The sequence below is a fragment of the Calidris pugnax genome, unplaced genomic scaffold (assembly GCF_001431845.1).
Source record: "Calidris pugnax isolate Ruff unplaced genomic scaffold, ASM143184v1 scaffold128, whole genome shotgun sequence".
NCBI classification, from domain to species: domain Eukaryota; kingdom Metazoa; phylum Chordata; class Aves; order Charadriiformes; family Scolopacidae; genus Calidris; species Calidris pugnax.
In genome coordinates this window covers 2586798-2603627 of record NW_015090851.1, presented here as the reverse complement: position 1 = coordinate 2603627, position 16830 = coordinate 2586798, and the positions used below count along the sequence as shown (strand labels likewise).

Below are 16830 nucleotides of genomic sequence, written 5' to 3'. Positions count from 1 at the left end.
CCCCCCCCTTCATCCTCCCGCCACCGGCCACGGGGAGCCACGGAAACCCCACGTAATAGTATTTTATTTGAACGACATAAAAAGGAGAGGGAGGGAGAGAGGGAGGGGCTGTCAAGGGCTGGTGTCACCTCGCCCACCGCCCCGCCGTGACACCCCCCCACCCGGGGACAGGGCGACTCCTAACATCAGACCTTAAAAACATGGTTATTTTATAGACAGAGCCGCAGGAGGGCCGTACTGCGGGGGACAGGGAAGCTGCTGTAGTGAACGGCATCCCTATGCTGCTGGCAGAGAAAGAAGCGTTGCCCGAGGGGGGGGGGGGGGGGTCTCAGTGTCCTGGAAAAGGGGGTTTATCCCACGGAGGCCATGATGACATCCACGGGGAGCTCCTCGCTGCTGCGGGCGGTCACCTGCATCGTCACCGTGTCGGTCAGGACCAGGCGAGACCGGACCAGGAGGTCATGGCCACCCCGGAACACACCTGGAAAGGGGGAGCAGGAGGAAGGAGTGAGTGCCCCCCTCCAAGCCTAAAAACGAAGGCCACTGATTGGTGAGGACAGGTTTCCCATGGGGCAGTCTGGCAAAGCCCCAGCGCTCAAGGAGAGACCCCCGAGCAGCACATTTCTTGTTCGTTATAATGTCCTTGGGACTTTGCTTTCATGAGTTTTACAGTATCAAAGTCTAAAATAAGGTCCAGGAGCTCCCTCAGTGACTACCAGCTCCAGGACACATCCATTTTGCTCAGCAAGGGTGCTGCGCTTTCCCCCCAAGGCTCACTCCAAACCAGGAGGCCACAGATCACGAAGACAGCAAATTCCACCCAGCTGAGCCCAGGGCTGATCCAAACATCCACCCCCTGATCCCAACACCAGCTCCTCTGCTTGTGGAGACAGAAACCATGGCAGGAACAAGCCTCCAAATCCCACTGGAGTGCAGCGGGCTCCACCAAATACTCCTGCCCTGGTTTTCAACAGGCAGCTCAGTGTGACCTCCTGAAGAGCTGCTCCTCAAGCAGAGACCTCACCCCACAGCTCACCTGCCAGGTACAACGTGTGAGAGTTCTTGTTATCTGGCACTTTATCTGACCGCTCGCAGGGCTGCATCCCCAGGAACTTCACGATATTACTAACTGCCTCTGTTAAGAAAAAATAAATAGAACAGGCTCCATGTCACAGGTGTCTTGACAGTGACACACAAAGAGCATCTATAGGTGACTTAAGCCCTCCCTACACGTTAGGGATCATGTTCCTTGTCCTGAGGGACACATAACATTGGCCAGCATTGTGTTTTTGGAGGCCACCAGGGGAAAACCGCACCACCACCACCCAGCAGCTCTGTTATCTGAGGCAGCGAAGGTGCAGCAGAGGCAGGAGGGTGGATGAGTCAGACAGCGGAAGCAGAAGAGCAGAGCTGGCTGCACGCTCACTCTGCAACCCTGACGGCCTGCTCGCTTCTCTGGGGACAGATGCAGGAGGAAGGAGACACAGGTCCTTGGGAGGAATTTGAAAAGGCCTCAGGGAAGGTATTTCAAGCCCAAGGCACTGTGCAAGGAAGCAGAGAGATGGCTATAGGACAACTACACCCGTCTAAGCCACCAAAGGGACCAAGTTTTTACAGGCTTCTCAGAAAAAACAAAACGAGTCTTTAATACCTGATGAAAGGGATGAGGGCTCACACCACAAGCCTGCCCACCAACCTCACGTCTTCTGCTCTTTGCATATTTTTTTATTAGTCTTGAGTCCTAAGGTCAGAGCATCTCCTCCTTTCACAGAAGGGAAGCGGGAGCTCACAGCTGAACTATGGTCTGTCTGGCTGGGAGGGCAGATGTTCTCTTGCCTCCCACAACCCAGTTTGGTCTCCACAAGGCCCAAAACACTCATTTGGTGTTACCCCAGTAACTGTAGCTCTGCGTTTAAGACCTGTGGTGAACTAGTTTGTGAAGGGCTGTGCCCCATTAGCCTTTCTGTGAGAGATGTAAAGAGACTGCGCCTCCAGACTCTGCCTGCTGGAGGGAAAGGATTGTTGAGAGCTCTGCTGGGCCCAGACACCCTCTTACCTTCAAGGGTTTTAATAGCAGATAAAGTAAAGGTCTCCTCCTTTTCAAACTCATCACCCACTTCATCCCAGGCTGCTCCAAAATTTGGCTTCAGAACTCGCTGGATGTGATCAGCCACTGTTACCTCCAGGTCTTCAAGCTGATGGTAGAAGAGGTTCAAGTGAAACACGGTTTTTTGTAACCCTGCTCTCTCCAGAGCGAGTTTTAGACTGGATTCCCTGAGATCAGGTGAATGTAGGAGACAGCCTCCACTTCCACTCAGGAGTATGTCAGAGCAAGCCCTGTCCCTTCTGATCTGCTCATGCAAATAATACTTCTTTGAGCAACTGCTTGGGCTGGGAAAGCCACTGGCCGTGCCATTCCCAGGGCTCACAAAGCAAGTTCCCATTCTGAGCACAGCCCTTGGCCTGACAGAGATCAAAGCACCGGACGAATGTCCAAAAGAGAGGAGAAAAGCTAAGAAACAGCTGTTGGTGTGCACATAGATGTAGCATTTGCTTCCCTGAGATGCACATAAGCATGCGTTTTGCCTTTCTGGCCCATGGTCCTGCCTGCTGGTAGAGTACAGGGTCAGACACAGGCTATCTCCTAACGCTGCGTGCCGGGCTGCCTGAGCTGCTGCTGTGACTGCGCGTGTGCCCGTCCCTCCAGAGCACGTATCGACGAGCAGCCAGTGCCAGAGCTGGGCAGACAGCAGCCTGCAGTCATTTCCACAGAACTTCCTCCTGATTCTTGTTGAAAAACACGGAAGAGTTTGTTTAAATGGCACTCAAATGCCATGGTGACTGGTGGGATGCAGAGAAAGGAGTTAATCTTGCACATTCCGCTGGGAAAAACCCTCCCACCCCTTCTGGGAGGAAGATGTGTCCTCAGTGACTCACTGCACAGCAGTGCCTCTAATCAGATTCGCAGCAGTGACAGGCAACACACAGAAAACAGCCTCTGGAGCTAACAGGGCAAGCTGAGGTTGTGTCACAACATCCCTTCCTCTCCAGAGGGTAAACACCACCCTCTGTGAGCCAGTCCCAGTTTCTGACCAAGCGTAAGTTCAGCTTCTTCCTTTGTGGTAAGACAGCCTGCCTGGAAACAGCAGAGCCTGATACAAAGGTGCTTCTGCAGCATCAGTGCGTTCATCAGTCTTGGTGCTGGAGAGGGAAAAGCCCCACCTTCCCCAGAACAAGAGCCCATATCAGGCAGGGCATGAGGCAATTAACTGTGCCACCACAGAGAGCAACTCATGGAGAATGGCCAATGGCCCTCTGACTCCACAAATGCTGACTGTGCAGTCACTGGAGCCCGCAGGACACCACCAGCCAAGCCTGGAAGACACACTGTGGCCCCCCAGAACGTAGGTATCCTGCAGTCAGGTGTCTGCCTGGAGAGCAACAGGAGGATACTCAATATGAGACAAAGCAAGCTCTCCAAACCCACATCTGCATCCTGGGACAAGCACCACAGGGACAGCAATAACCCCCTCTTCATGCCATGCTGCCCAGGTCAGTGTCAGTGGTCACATCATTGCTTGCAGGGATCCGAGTATGGATCACAAAATCCCTCAAAATGACTGCAGTTTCCATGATCACACCAAGTTCCTTACCACATACTCATCCTCGTAACCTTCGTCATCTGTCTCACCCGTGTTCGGATCACAGTCCTTGACAGTGAACTTCATCATGCAGCTGAAGGTACAGGCCACTGGAAACAGGGGAGGAAAAGGCAAAGCTTGTATTACCACCAGACTCCACTATCTCAGGGCAGAAGGGGGCTGGGAAAATCGGGGCAGCTGGGTTCTTCCCCCTCACTGTCAGCAGCACAGGCTTAGCTCTCCAACAGCTTCTGCCTCTCAAGGGCAAGGTATTTATTTGTAATGTTAAGGCTAGCAAACAGTGATAACAACAGGTTCATGACGGTTGTACAAGACCATAATCCTCAGATCAAGCACTATTACAGATGAACCTCAAGTTGTGCTGGGAAGTCTAACTAAGCACGTCCCACCAGTGCCTGGTGAAGAGGCAAGATCCTTATCTAGAGATTGGTTCATGCCCCTCTGAATTGAAACCACCTTGTGCTGCGACACAGCAGCTGGGAGAGAAGCGATAGCTCATCCCTGAGAAGGTGGGCACTGCTGGGTGAAGGGCAGCCACACGCACAGGTGAGCGGTCCCAGAACACAAACCAGGGAGACCAGAGCACAGACAAGGCCTGGTCCATGGTGTGGACAGTGACAAATGAGGGGATGTTCAGTTCAAATAGACATCCCTGAAATTCTAGCGGTTTGTCCGAAATACTCCTTTGCTATTTGGAGCACCTGGGCACTCACAGCAATTTACAAGTGCCAGCCTCCTCACATACTAACACAAAGAATAGACAGGCTAAGGAAGGTGCCAGCGTGCGTGGGGGAAAACTCAGCAGAGAGCTGAATGCTCCTCTGCCAGCTCCCATAATCTGACCCCCCCATACTATGGCACAAGGGAACCAGGAGAAGAGAAGGGAGGCCTGACAGTCCCCAAACAGCAAGGAGAAGTCGTGCTCAGCATCACTCAGGGCTGCACCCACACAGGCTATAAATATCTGGCTAGGATGCAAGGTAGAATGTGTGGGGGCGAGGAACGCAGTACGCTTAATTTGGGGGACGTCAGGAAAACACAGAGGGCAAACTGTTTACCTGCTGTCGGATCCTCTTCAGACAGTGCCACCAGCGTGTAGCAGGTACCCGGCTGGTTATACACCAGGGTTTTGGCAGGTACGTAGCCAATGACCTCATACCCCTCTGTTGGCTCCATCTGCACCGTGACATTCTCCAGGATCTGATCGTTCAGGGTGTTTGTGCAGTCAAACTAAACAGGGGAGGGGAGAGCAGCAACAGCTTGAAGCTTCTCACTACAGACCTCACAGCAGACTCACTTCAGGCAGAGTGGGAGCAGGGTGTCAACTTGTGAACCCCTTGCTCTTTGTGTTTCAACAGTGCATCTTGCTACCAGCTGGCTGGTTACAGGGCTCACGGGTTCCAGTTTAGTCACACAGCAACTATGACTAAAAACTACACATTTAAATGCTTCAAGGGAGAAACTGAAACCCTGCAGGGGCTCCAGCGCTCCAGCAAACTACCCCTCTCCCCCACCACTTAAAAAGAACCAGCACACAACTATCAGCACACCCTGCAACCCAGGCAGGAGCACAAATTCAGCAAGGGCAGGAATGTGTCAGCTTCTGACTCTTTCAGTTCACCAGTTAGTATAGAATGTTTTCCTCTAAGTGTACTTTGTCCTTTCTCCCCGGATAGCAATTCCCAGGTTAACTCTTTGCTGTACAGAAATGTGAGCACTGTGTCACATACATCTTCTCCCTTGATGCTACAGGGACAGAGTGACCGATAGCACATGGGAAGATGATCCCTTGCACGGCTCAAACTAGGGGTAGTTTGAGCAAGTTTCAGCAAGCTTAATCATTTCAGCAAGTCTAAAATTGCTGATTAGACTTAGTTCCAGCTGCAATGACAAGTCACTTAACCTCATACAATTGCATCTGGTGGATGGACAACAGAAACAAAGATCAAACCCCGAGGGCTGTGTCGGCAGTTCTGAGCTTTTGAGGACAGAGCTGGCTAAGGACAAAACCCTCAGCTCACAGGCTGGAGTAGGACTCACTGTGCCTTGAGCTCCCCGAGGCCCAAGCAAAGCTGCTGGGACATCGATCCTAACATCTCACATGTAGCAGTGGGGTGGTGCAGCCAAGGCTGAGATGTACAGAAACAAGCACCTGTACTACACATGCTTGAACAAAAACGTAGGGGATGAAGAGCTCTCCCCCACCACGTCCCTTTCCTGGGTTCCTTTTTCAGTGTCTCAGATAGAGCTTCCACTCTTTTATGCCCAAAGAACATGCTTGGGGACCCCAAGGAAAAAACAAGAGTTTCCCTTGCCAACTGTTCAGTAAGAACAGCCCCACCTAGTGCTTCTCTGATTTATTTGGACTGTACGTATAAGCATTGTTCAGCCACACACACACTCCCTAATAATCTTTTTCTGTGGATCTGCTGCCCTGGTTGAGACACTAAGGACTCCTCATTGCAGTGACATGCTCTGAACACAGATATCCCTGAGCTATTTCTTCCCAGTGGAGCTTATAACCGATCAGGAGCTTATTTTCCAATCCTCTTTCAGCACCACAGGCCATAGCTACCCACCTGGAACACCATGTGGCTGACAAACGTGTGCTTGGTGCAACGAACCACGTACTCCGTTTCCAGCTCCGTCAGGGCAACAGGCTCTGGAGAAGACTTGAAGAGCGGGCCCAGTCCCCGAAACTCTGGAATTGCCCCCAGTTGCTCTGAAACAGAGGACACAGAAACCATTGCCTTCCCCAACCCACAGGAAGGTGTTAGCAGTTTCAAAACCCTCATTGAAGCTGCCAGAAGGTGCTGCAGCAACATCCACAAATGTTCACTGGGGGCTTTTAAAATTAAAGGCAGAATCATCCTTTGCTGACATCTAGTGCAATCTAGACAGAACAGGAACTGCTGGCACCCCCTACCCCCCAGGAGGGAACAGTAGACTTGAAGTGGGGAGCCCATGTCACTCTGAAAGGAGATGGGAAAAAGCTAGAGGGGACAGACTCATCAAGAGGTGGCTGTTTTGTTCTCACAGAAAGGTGTAGGAGAGGCCTTGCATCAGTTTACCTTGGAATATTTCTTGCCGTGTTGCTGCCACCTTCTCTGGCTGTTTGACCACAGCAACAGGGGCGTTTTCTGCAGGAGAAAAAGGAAAAAAAAAAACCCAAAAGATTTGAACATGAAGAGTAAGACTTAGAATCAGAAAACAGGTTAATGCCTAGAGAGGGATTTGACTAAGCAAAGGAAGGGAGCTCATTTCTCACCTTGCTATGGACTACAACCCCGTATTTAGCTCCCTAAACACCCTTGGAACTGCAGCAGCTCCAGTGAGGATTACCAGCTACTACTATTATAAGTAGTTGGACTAAACCAAAGCACTAACGTGGGAGCAACCAGATTTGTTGGCTGTAGTCTTTACAGAAGATCTAATTCCACAAAATTCAACTAGGATGGAGGCGAGCAATTCCCAGCAGGCCCAATACAGCCTGTTGTCCAAGGGCTGGAGCTGCTAGGGAATTACTAGCCGTTTGGAGCAGGGGACTGTTCCTCACCTGCTCTTTGCTCGACGATAGGAGCTGTTGCCAAAGGAACGGATTTCAAGTCAAAGGGTTTCTCAGAGGGCTCCAGGGTGTACTGATGCAGAGCCCTCTCCAAGCCAGGGATGGACACCGTCAAACCTGGAAACAGAAGGGACAGGTCACTGAAACCACAGATAATGCCAGTTCATTGTCACTTGTTAAACCAGGAAGGAGGAGGTGCAGACTTTTTTTTTTTGAGGACTTCCTGCATTACCATTCAGGATGTAACCAGCATTGAGGGCTTTCTGCTTCTGCTCAAGAACATTCAGGTAGAAGGTGGCTCTGTCTCTCACTTCATTATCATCATCCATCACACACCTGGGAGGAAAGTGGAAAACCTTCTTCAGTACAAGGGAGCAGAGTCCACACCAATGAATCCAGGTGACTAAGCCACCTTACAGGGCCAGAAAGAACATGGCATTGAAGACAACTGACAATCTACTAGTAATTGTATTAGACAAGCAATCATCCACCACACTTTGAGGTGCTGAATGCAGTGGTGATCCCATCACAGGATCCTACTGCACCTTCTCAGGCCCACAGCTAAAAAGACTAGACATGCATGATGATGCTAGCAAGCTCTCAAGCAAACAGGGGTTTTCACACAGGATGTGGAGAAACTCTGAGGTACAACTCACCTTTTCAGTAACACCAAGATACTGGGTAACATCTCCTCATTCTGGGCTCCAAACTTGGCCAGGGCACTTACAGCACCTGTTAACACAAGTTATGAAAACAGAATTAAAAAGCAAAGAAATCACCTGAAGTTTCTTCCATTTACTGGCCTTGTTCAAACGCCAGGTCAGAGACAGCAGCATTAGTATAAAGCATCACCGTGACTAGAAAGAGGCAGATGCATTATTATCATGAAGTGCCTGCAAACCTCCTCTGTCTAGTTTCAGAGTCACTGCAGCTCCCTCCCCATTTCTCAGCTTCTGGCCACCTCTTCCATCAATATTACTGCAGGATTTTGACTGTGTAAAAAGATCTGCTCTGGACTAGAGCGAACCACAAATCCTCAAATACTTCCTTGAAGATTTGTCATAGGGCAGACAGCTTTCCAGGTCTGTCTCTTACCTGCCCGGACTTCTTCATGCTCCAGGACAACCCTGTTGTAGATGAAACGAATGTATTTGGAGGGGTTATTGGTCTTGGGCCCTTCCTGCCCCAAGAGGTGGAGGATACGAGTGGCCAGCACAGTGAACTCGCAGTCCTCAATGAATTCGCAGAGGTGAGACAGGCCTGTCTCTTTGCTCTCTGAGTTCTCCTCAATGATGCTGATGATGCAGTCCACAATGGCTCGCTTGTACTCAAAGCCACCCTGTGGAGCAAAGGGAACTGATCAGTTGGAAATCTCGAAGTAGAGCTAGTGAACTAGCCAGACAGGAAAAAAATTACCTTTGCAAAGCTCACTCACACTCAGTGCTTTTAATCTGTGTTTGAAAGAAGAGCAGCAGTAACACTTCCCTCATTTTTCACCCTCTTTACACCCAGAAGACCAGCTAATATTCAAGCTCACTTGCCATCTCCCTTCAGGATGGCTACAGTGAAGAAAAAAAAGCAAGTCCTAAAGAAGGTAAAAGAATCCATCAGCCTGAAGGGTTTATATCTCCTTCAAAATCCTCTGCTGCTAGAATTAGTGCATAGAAACAGCCATATGGGAGGAGAAAAAACCCAGCCCTCTTTCCCTTTAGCACCAGCCATCTGAGGATGAATCACAAGAGAAATATATTAAGGATCATATCTGCCACAGCAGGACCCAGCAAATAGCCCCATTAGTGTGGGAAGACAGGCGATCGATACCTCCCCAGGCACACACCATAACCTGACACGCCGTTAGTGCCTGGTTATCTTCAGACCTTGTTTACTGGTGTCCTCAATACACACTAAGGGATTAAACCACACACTATCCTCCACCAATTACATGCACAGTGCAGGGCATCTGGGGGAATCTTTCTGGAGCTACTTTGGATTAGAAAAGCTGTAACATAGAATGGTTTGAACTACAAAAACACATTCAGAATGATACCATCCACCCACAGAAAATCTGGGAAATGAGAATGGTCCATTTTTCACAGCAGCAAAATGAGAGGCTCTGGTTTGTTCCCAAGCGAGAGGCTGTAATTGGCAGAAAGTGATGTCAGAGCGAGCCGTGGTGCCAGCTGTGCAGCAGGCACGTTCCCTCCTTTAGAAATGGCCTCAGCAAACCCCTGCAAAGCTGTCTTTCTGCAATTCTATGTCTGACTGAATGCAGAGAATGGTTATAGGTTCTCGTGATCCCTTCACTGCCACAGCACAGAGAACAGAACAAAAGCAGTCCTGTGTCATCAATAAATAGGTTGTTACCAAATCTTTGTGCGCAAGACAAAACTTCTTGGAATTTGCTGTCAAAGTATAAAAGAAAGCTGGTTCAAATGTGAAACACACACGGACTGCCAACAGATCTGCTGTTGCCTGCATTTGCTTTGGGAGTTAATAAGCCCCCAGAAAAATCAAAGAATGAAAACCACATGAAAAATATGCCTGGCAGTGTGCATATAACTATGGTGCACAGCTGGCCATTTCTGCCGGTTAGACTGCAAACCTTTTGAGAGAGAGCATAGCATTACCAGTAAAAGTTTGACTCACAGGGGCCAAGGTGCAGTCCTGCAGTTCATACAAACACGGAACACAAAGTAGTTGTCCTGCAAACTTACCTCTTCCCGAAGCATAGTGAAGAGGAAGTTCATGAGGACGGCGTGTTTGCGAGGATACTTCTGACACAGTGCATTGATGGCCTGCACCACTACAACCTGGAGGAAAAGTATGGCAGGAAAAAATAGTTTAATTGTCTCAATTTTGTGCTGGTTTCAGGTCTCTAGCCTGAAAACTATGCGTTTGCCTTTACTTATCCAGAAGCTACAATCCTAGGAATTGGAGGAAATTGATATTTATGTGTTGGCCAGTCCCCAGCAAAAGCCCACACCCACTGGAAAGAAGACAATGAGATTTAATTCTCAAAGGGCATCTCCCCAGAAAAGAGCATGTGACTTCAGAGCTGGGTGCTGTACAACTGAGGCATGGCTTTGGCCAATAGCCTCAGATTCTTTCTCCTCCCTGCAAATACTCTGCAGCCTAGATCCTGGAAGCAGCTCCAGACAGGTTTCAGAGTACACACACAAACATGGACAAAGACCAAAGGGTTTTCTAGGATTCTGCGTGTTCTTCTTCCCCCACTTCCTTACTTTGAACTCATCTGAGATTTCTGACATGAAAGAGGAGATCTGCTTCATGAGCCGGTCGATGCTGCTCTCACTGCCGGTTTTCAGCAGCGTGGTGATGGCCAGGGTGGCTATGCTGCGGTTGGAGTCCGTCACAAGGTTCTCCAGGTCTAGATTACAGGCAGTCACAGCAGAGGGGTGCTTCATGGCCACCTAGAGCAGGGAAGGAAGAGTGGAAATCACTCAGTAGATGCAAAAGGCCCAGCTGGCAACAAACACCCAATTTTTATAAGCTCTCGCTCCTTCCTCTAAAAATAAATGCTACAGATTGTACATGAAGGTCATCTCAGACAAACAACTCATCTGAGGTTAAAGTAACAAGGTCTCTCTTCCTGCTGAATTGCATCTCTTGCTGGAAGAGAAGCAGTAGTAATAAACGATCTTTTACTATTTTTAACTCTCTCAATTTTCCTCTATATATTAAGAAAAGAAAGCTGTGAACTCCCAACAAAAATTCAGCAAGCCTAGCTGTGCAGAACAGCTTTGTGGGTGGAAGCACAGCAGTTACCAGACACTGCCATTCCGGTTTGGTTTTTTTTCTTTTTCTTTTTCAAGAGTTTACAAGGTCAAGGGAATAGCTGGAGCAAAGACTGCCAGGGAGCAGGCAAGAAGCAGCATCAAGGTTTGATCCCTGTTTCATAAGGAGCTCCTTCACCACAGGAAGCTCAGAAGGGAAAGCAGTAACATGCAAGTCCAGTGACCCTCTTATAGAGACCTGTGAAAATGATTTCTTTTTTCTTTTGTAAAGTGTTCTTTAAGGTTTTATTCCATTCAGAAAGCAATTAGGTGTAAGGCTGTAGCCCAGGGTAGAGGTTATTGACACAAAATCATCACATAACCTGCCCCCCTTTCTCTTCTGAAGCCTGCACCTCCCTGCAGATGAGAAACTATCACAGGTCCCAAGAGACCAGCTCCTACCTTGTTGAGGGTACGGACGGCCGCGTACCTCAGTGCCGCCTTCGGGGAGCTGCAGAACAGCTGCAAAACTGCAAGGCAGGAAAACCAACAAAGGCAGATGTTTAGGCAATCTATTATTGAGAAGTGACCCACAGCTAAAGCAAGAGTTCCAATGAAGAGACAGCTGCAAGCACACACCACCAGAAGCACGCTTAAGAAGCAACTGTGAGTTTACCATCTTCTTCCCTCCCTCCCTGTTATCCACACATCCCTGCTGACAACTAGCACCTACCCACCTCGCTCTTTTTCCACGGTGCTGCCATCCCTCACTCCTCTTGAAAGCCAATTTCATACCTTGTCATCTTTCCTATTAAGTCAATTTGAACTGCTCCTCTCCATTTCTATGCAAACCCTGTTTCTTTCCCAGGGCTGGCCCGTGAAGGGCACACTGCCTGTGCAGAGAGGTGACACGCAGCCCCGCTACCTGCCAACAGTCCCAGCTCAGGACAACCTCTGAACTGGACCGAGCTGGGAAGGCAGGACACTGACAGCATGGCTTCTTGCAGTGTTATACTCAGTCTAAAGCTGGGAGATTTATCAGTTAGAACTCAGCCCTGTTTCACAGGGAAAAAAAATACCCCTCCAGTAACCTGCACTTGAACACACCAGGTGAATACCGTGACAGGAGCAAAGCTATTGACACCCTGCACAGCTCTCAGCAGCAGCACAAAGCAACAAAGGGCACAGCAGCATCACAAGCCTGAAACTACACAAGGTCCTTGTTTCTTGGGGTGATCAGCAGGTATCACCACTGCATTCCCTCACCATTGCCATGAGTATCCCATTTACCTGAGACAGCTGGAGCCAGCTCTTTGGCAGTGCAGTTGGGCAGGTTAACGATGGCGGACGCAGCTTCGTAGACCACCATCTCGTGCTTGTTTCTCAGGCAGCTCTCAATGAAATCAAACAGGGGGCTATCGCGGCTAAGGGACAAAAAAACCCACAAGAATGAATTAAAACAAAGGTGCTAACAGAAATGAAGAATCTGGCAGCAGAAATGGGCAAGTCCCATAGCCTGCGGAAAGTTAAAAGCAGCCATAAATCCACAGTCCTCAGTTTTGATAGTGGTCATTATACAGTATTTCCAGTGTGCTTGAGCTGGAAGTCAGGCTGCCCAGGCTGTCTGAGAAGGCACCCTCTGCTTTACGAGCTAAAGGGAATCTCCCTTAGCCTTCACACACTGAGAGCTCACTGTACATACCAAAGTCTTATCCACATGGAAGTCACACTGCATGTGTGACAGAAATAATTATGGAAGACAGAGAAAATGAAGTAGAATAATAAAGAACAGCCATGCAAAACAGGCAAGAGAAATACAAAAAGTGTTCAACAGGCAAGCACGTACACAGACAGAGCTCACAGAAGCCGTGCCATAACAACACAAAAGCATCCTGTATTTTCTCTGCTGCCTTTTAACCAACAATAAGAGGGTAGAAGCTGCCTGCTGCTCTCCAAAGACAGAAATAATTGCCCTCATGACATGGCAAGTGAGCCTGCAAGAGGAGGTGGAAGCAGGACCTGAGGAAATTGTTCCAGCAGGGCAAAGGAGGCTCCTCACCTGCCAGCCTCTTCCTCCAGCAGCTTGCTGGCTATCCGAATCATCATGCAGTAGGCAAATGGTGACTTGAGGCCGTGGCGCGTGAACTTGCTGAGCATCTTGTTGACTGCCAGGCGGTCATTCTTCCGCACGTGGTAGAGCAAGCCCAGAGCGTGATACTGCACAGGGAAAGAGACTGTCACAAACCCACAGCGTGCTCCTATCCCCTCTGTTGCCCAGAAGTGCCTGGCTGAGCTCTAGCAGTTTCCTCCCCTGCCAGCTGCTGCTTACTATTCCCTGTGCTGGCAGCGGGTTTCCTACCTGCACCATGATATTGTCGCTGGAAGCTGCCTCCTGAGCCTCGTTCACCCAGCGTTTTACCACATCATAACTGGTCTTCAGCAGGTGCTGGGGGGAGACAAAGCCACAGACAATCCGTGAGGGAAGGATGGAGGAAGCTTTGGGAATTACAGCTCATATTAAGCAGCAGCAAGCCTTCCCCATGAGGGCACTGGTGGCCGCAACTTATAGAGGAGCAGAGGATTAGCATGTAGAGACCTGCAGACACCCAGCTGTGACACCTATGGCCTCAAGAGGTCCATGATCTTCCACAAAGTCAGCACCAGTCCCTCAGTTCAAAAATTTGGGAACAGTGACAACGAAACCCTGGAACTCCCAAGATGTCCAGTCCCACCACAGATGACTGCTTCCCAGCTTGACTGTCCCTCAGGCCCGGGCTGCAGCAAGTACATACCAAGGAGGACACCAGAGCAGAGCTGGATACACTTGGCACTTTGTCAACAATGGCCTGCTTCATGTAACGCTCAATGGCCTGCAACATGGTGCTCTGCAGGGAAAGGGATGGAAAAGCCATCAGGACTGTGAAAGAGGAGATGCAAAGGCATGAAAAGCAGGGTGAAACGTTGGGATGGGGTCGTAGGGAAAGGTGAAGGACCTAGGGCTGCCCCAAAGGAAAAGCAGCACTTACATCAGTGATTTGACAGAGCGCTCTCACAGCAGGGCCTCGGTAATTGTCATCCTTCCCAGTCATGTCTTTGGTTAAGCTGGTTGAAAAGAGGAAGCTCTCAATACTGCACTTCTGAGCCAGCAGCTCTCAGGTGCTCGCACAGCACACACAGAGCAGCAGGCAGCCAGCATCACAGCTGAATGCCACGCAGAGAACTGCAGGTCTCGGGCAAGTCCCACCGGGGTGGGAAGGTGGGAGGAAAAGATCAGCACTTGGGTGGCAAAGCCCATCAGCAGCCTGTAGGAGCTCCTGTGCACACACACAGCCCTGAGGCATTTCCCTTCCTTAATGAACACTCATTCCCAATTTTTCCCCAGGATTCTGGTCAGTGTGAGACAGTCTATGAGGGGACAGGAGTTCATCACATCACAGCACCTGAAACTGATGTCTGCCAGCTGCATGGCCTCTGCCCAAAGTAAACCCTCTACCCTCACGCTCCTGTCTCCTGAGACAGCACTAGCCTTTCAGTGGGATGATCAGCAATTTGGGAATTACTCACAGAGGGAATTTGGTTTGCCAGTGAAGTCACATCCTGTGCTGCTAACAGGAGCAGTAAATCCCTGCCTACCTGTTGAAAGCCTTGGGATTTATGCCAGAAATCTTTAAAAAGCTTCAAGGCATTTAGACAGGAAAGTAGGAGTTTATGGAACACCCTTTTGTAAATGGGAAAAATACAAAAGTGCTGCCATATCACACAACTAAAAGAGACGGTCCAAACACCCGTGGGCATGGGACATGGGGACACAGAACATTTCACGTACATCACTAGTTCAGTGTCTGTATTTTAATGGCATCTTTTAAAGAAAAGATTTTTCCTCACTAAGGGCATTCCCTTTCCTCACCCTGCTTAGGAACTACTGTTATCTCCAAGAGGTCGGACAGGCATTATCACAGGACACATGAATATAACAGTAAGAAAAGTGAGGTGACTGACCTGCTGGTAACAATGATTACATCTTCTGCAATAGAAGACATCTCCTTGATAGTCAGGTAGCACATCCTGCGAAGAGTTGGCTGACAAGGGAAGAAGGAAGACAGACATTAGCTGAGAGGATCCTGGATAGGAAGGGATCTCAGTTTTCCCTCCTTCCATGATTTTACTGTGAAGATTAAGAACGTGAAACCTTCAGAGAGCCCCAGTGCCTGAGCGTAAAAGATGTACAAAACCCATATTAATTAACAAAACACACCTTCCTCTTCTAAATGCCTCATCCTTAGGGTGGATGGACTGGAATATCAGATTTAGCTGGATCTGGAGCTTCATCTTTTCACTTGTCATTCACGTGAACATGAAGGAAAGCCTTAAAATCATTAGATGAAGGCACTCTCTTGCCTCAAAAGCAAGAAAGCAAGCAATTTATATTCCTGGGTGTGGGGACTTCTACACCAGTCTTGTGATTTTAATGCTTTGTGGTTTGGGGGACAACTAGTGATGGCGCTACTGCTGTGGGTGGGTTCCTGGCCTCCTCCAGGACACACTGTTGTTGGCTCTTAGCAGGAAGCAGCATCTTTTAATGCTGGGCACAAAGCATAGTGTATTCTAGCTGGTTATATGCTTGACCTGTGCCCAGCACAATCTCAGGAGTTAAACAGCAATTCAGAGGAAGGAATCTCCTTCTCAAGAACAGAGGATGTTTCCACTAAGTTGCCACAAGGTCTGGGAAGGGCTAGGAAGCCAATCTCCGTTTCTAAACTTTCATCTACTCTTCCCACTCAGATTCAGTAGCTCTAGGCAGGATGGAAAAGCCAATTGTATAAAAACCACACATCTCTAGGTTGAAAAAGACACTGTTGACAACTTGTCCCACCAGATAAATACAGCAGAAAACAAGAAGCAGACTTACATCATTGGACTGAAAAAGCTTGGTCATAGCAAAAAAGGATTCGGTAGCTTCCATGACACCAAGGTGTTCCCCCTAGAAGGTGTTTGGGAAGAAGGAAGGAAATCTCAGTTATCACAACCAGCTTTGGGCCTGCTGCAGGTGTCTCTGTATAGGTGTAAGTTTTCTCTTCCTTACCTGGTTTATGAGATACAGGATCTTGGTGAGGATATGAGCACATTTTCGTGGGTTTATGGGAGTCTCATTAAACACTCGTGCCTGGAAACAAAGCACAGACAAGGACGCTGATACCAACACCCCCTCTCAAACACCGTCCTGTCTGGTCTTGGCCACTGATACAAACAATACACTGTGAGTGAGGTATGGTAAGATTTTTAATGACTTTGGATCAGATTTCTCCTCAATTCTTGTTGAACATGGAATCCTTTAAAACAGCTGGTTCTACAGCCTCATCCTGGGATCGCAAATCCAAGTGCAATTAAGGTTGAAAGGCCAAATCCTTATCACACTTTCACCCACACAAGTCTGGATTTGTGCTAGCTAAAACACTACTCTTCTGACAGACACACACGAGCTCTGCAAGGCTAACAGGAGCCAACACCATTCACAACATTGCATGCAAACACATTACACTGAAACAGCAGGGTCTGGGGACTGAGAAGTTTACCTGCTGTTGAATAGAAAGACATTTTTTCAGAGCAAGTTCTTAGACTATTCAATAACCACTCACACCCTACTCATTAACTTTGTCACTACAAGACATTTTGGATGTTTAAGGCCAATTTCCCAATCTTCCTGTTTTAGGGCGAGCTTTTCGAGATAATTTTATTGCTATTTATAGCTCACAGTCTTTAGTTCATTACAGATACCCCTTCAACCTTTTCCTTTCCTCCCTCTAACAATAAAATAAGAATTAACGGGAGTGGTGGCCACTTCTTTCAGAGCTAGCAGGACTGTAACACC

At 48.8% G+C, this 16830-nt stretch overlaps 1 protein-coding gene across 1 annotated transcript in view; it reads right to left on the bottom strand.

The window, feature by feature from the left end:
* Positions 1–47: 47 nt before the first annotated feature.
* COPG1 (coatomer protein complex subunit gamma 1) overlaps positions 48–16830 on the bottom strand; it is a 20385-nt gene continuing 3602 nt past the window's right edge. The window contains exons 3-24 of the mRNA XM_014943262.1: positions 16045–16125; positions 15871–15942; positions 14961–15040; positions 13988–14063; positions 13754–13846; positions 13321–13407; positions 13021–13178; positions 12252–12385; positions 11424–11491; positions 10470–10658; positions 9942–10037; positions 8323–8566; positions 7884–7959; positions 7460–7563; positions 7219–7344; positions 6734–6802; positions 6242–6384; positions 4721–4892; positions 3654–3751; positions 2057–2195; positions 1037–1135; positions 48–481 (exon numbers count right to left, since the gene is read on the bottom strand). Coding sequence (XP_014798748.1) covers positions 351–481; positions 1037–1135; positions 2057–2195; positions 3654–3751; positions 4721–4892; positions 6242–6384; positions 6734–6802; positions 7219–7344; positions 7460–7563; positions 7884–7959; positions 8323–8566; positions 9942–10037; positions 10470–10658; positions 11424–11491; positions 12252–12385; positions 13021–13178; positions 13321–13407; positions 13754–13846; positions 13988–14063; positions 14961–15040; positions 15871–15942; positions 16045–16125 — 2535 coding nt within the window. The 3' untranslated portion in view covers positions 48–350. The remainder of the gene's footprint in view (positions 482–1036; positions 1136–2056; positions 2196–3653; positions 3752–4720; positions 4893–6241; positions 6385–6733; positions 6803–7218; positions 7345–7459; positions 7564–7883; positions 7960–8322; positions 8567–9941; positions 10038–10469; positions 10659–11423; positions 11492–12251; positions 12386–13020; positions 13179–13320; positions 13408–13753; positions 13847–13987; positions 14064–14960; positions 15041–15870; positions 15943–16044; positions 16126–16830) is intronic.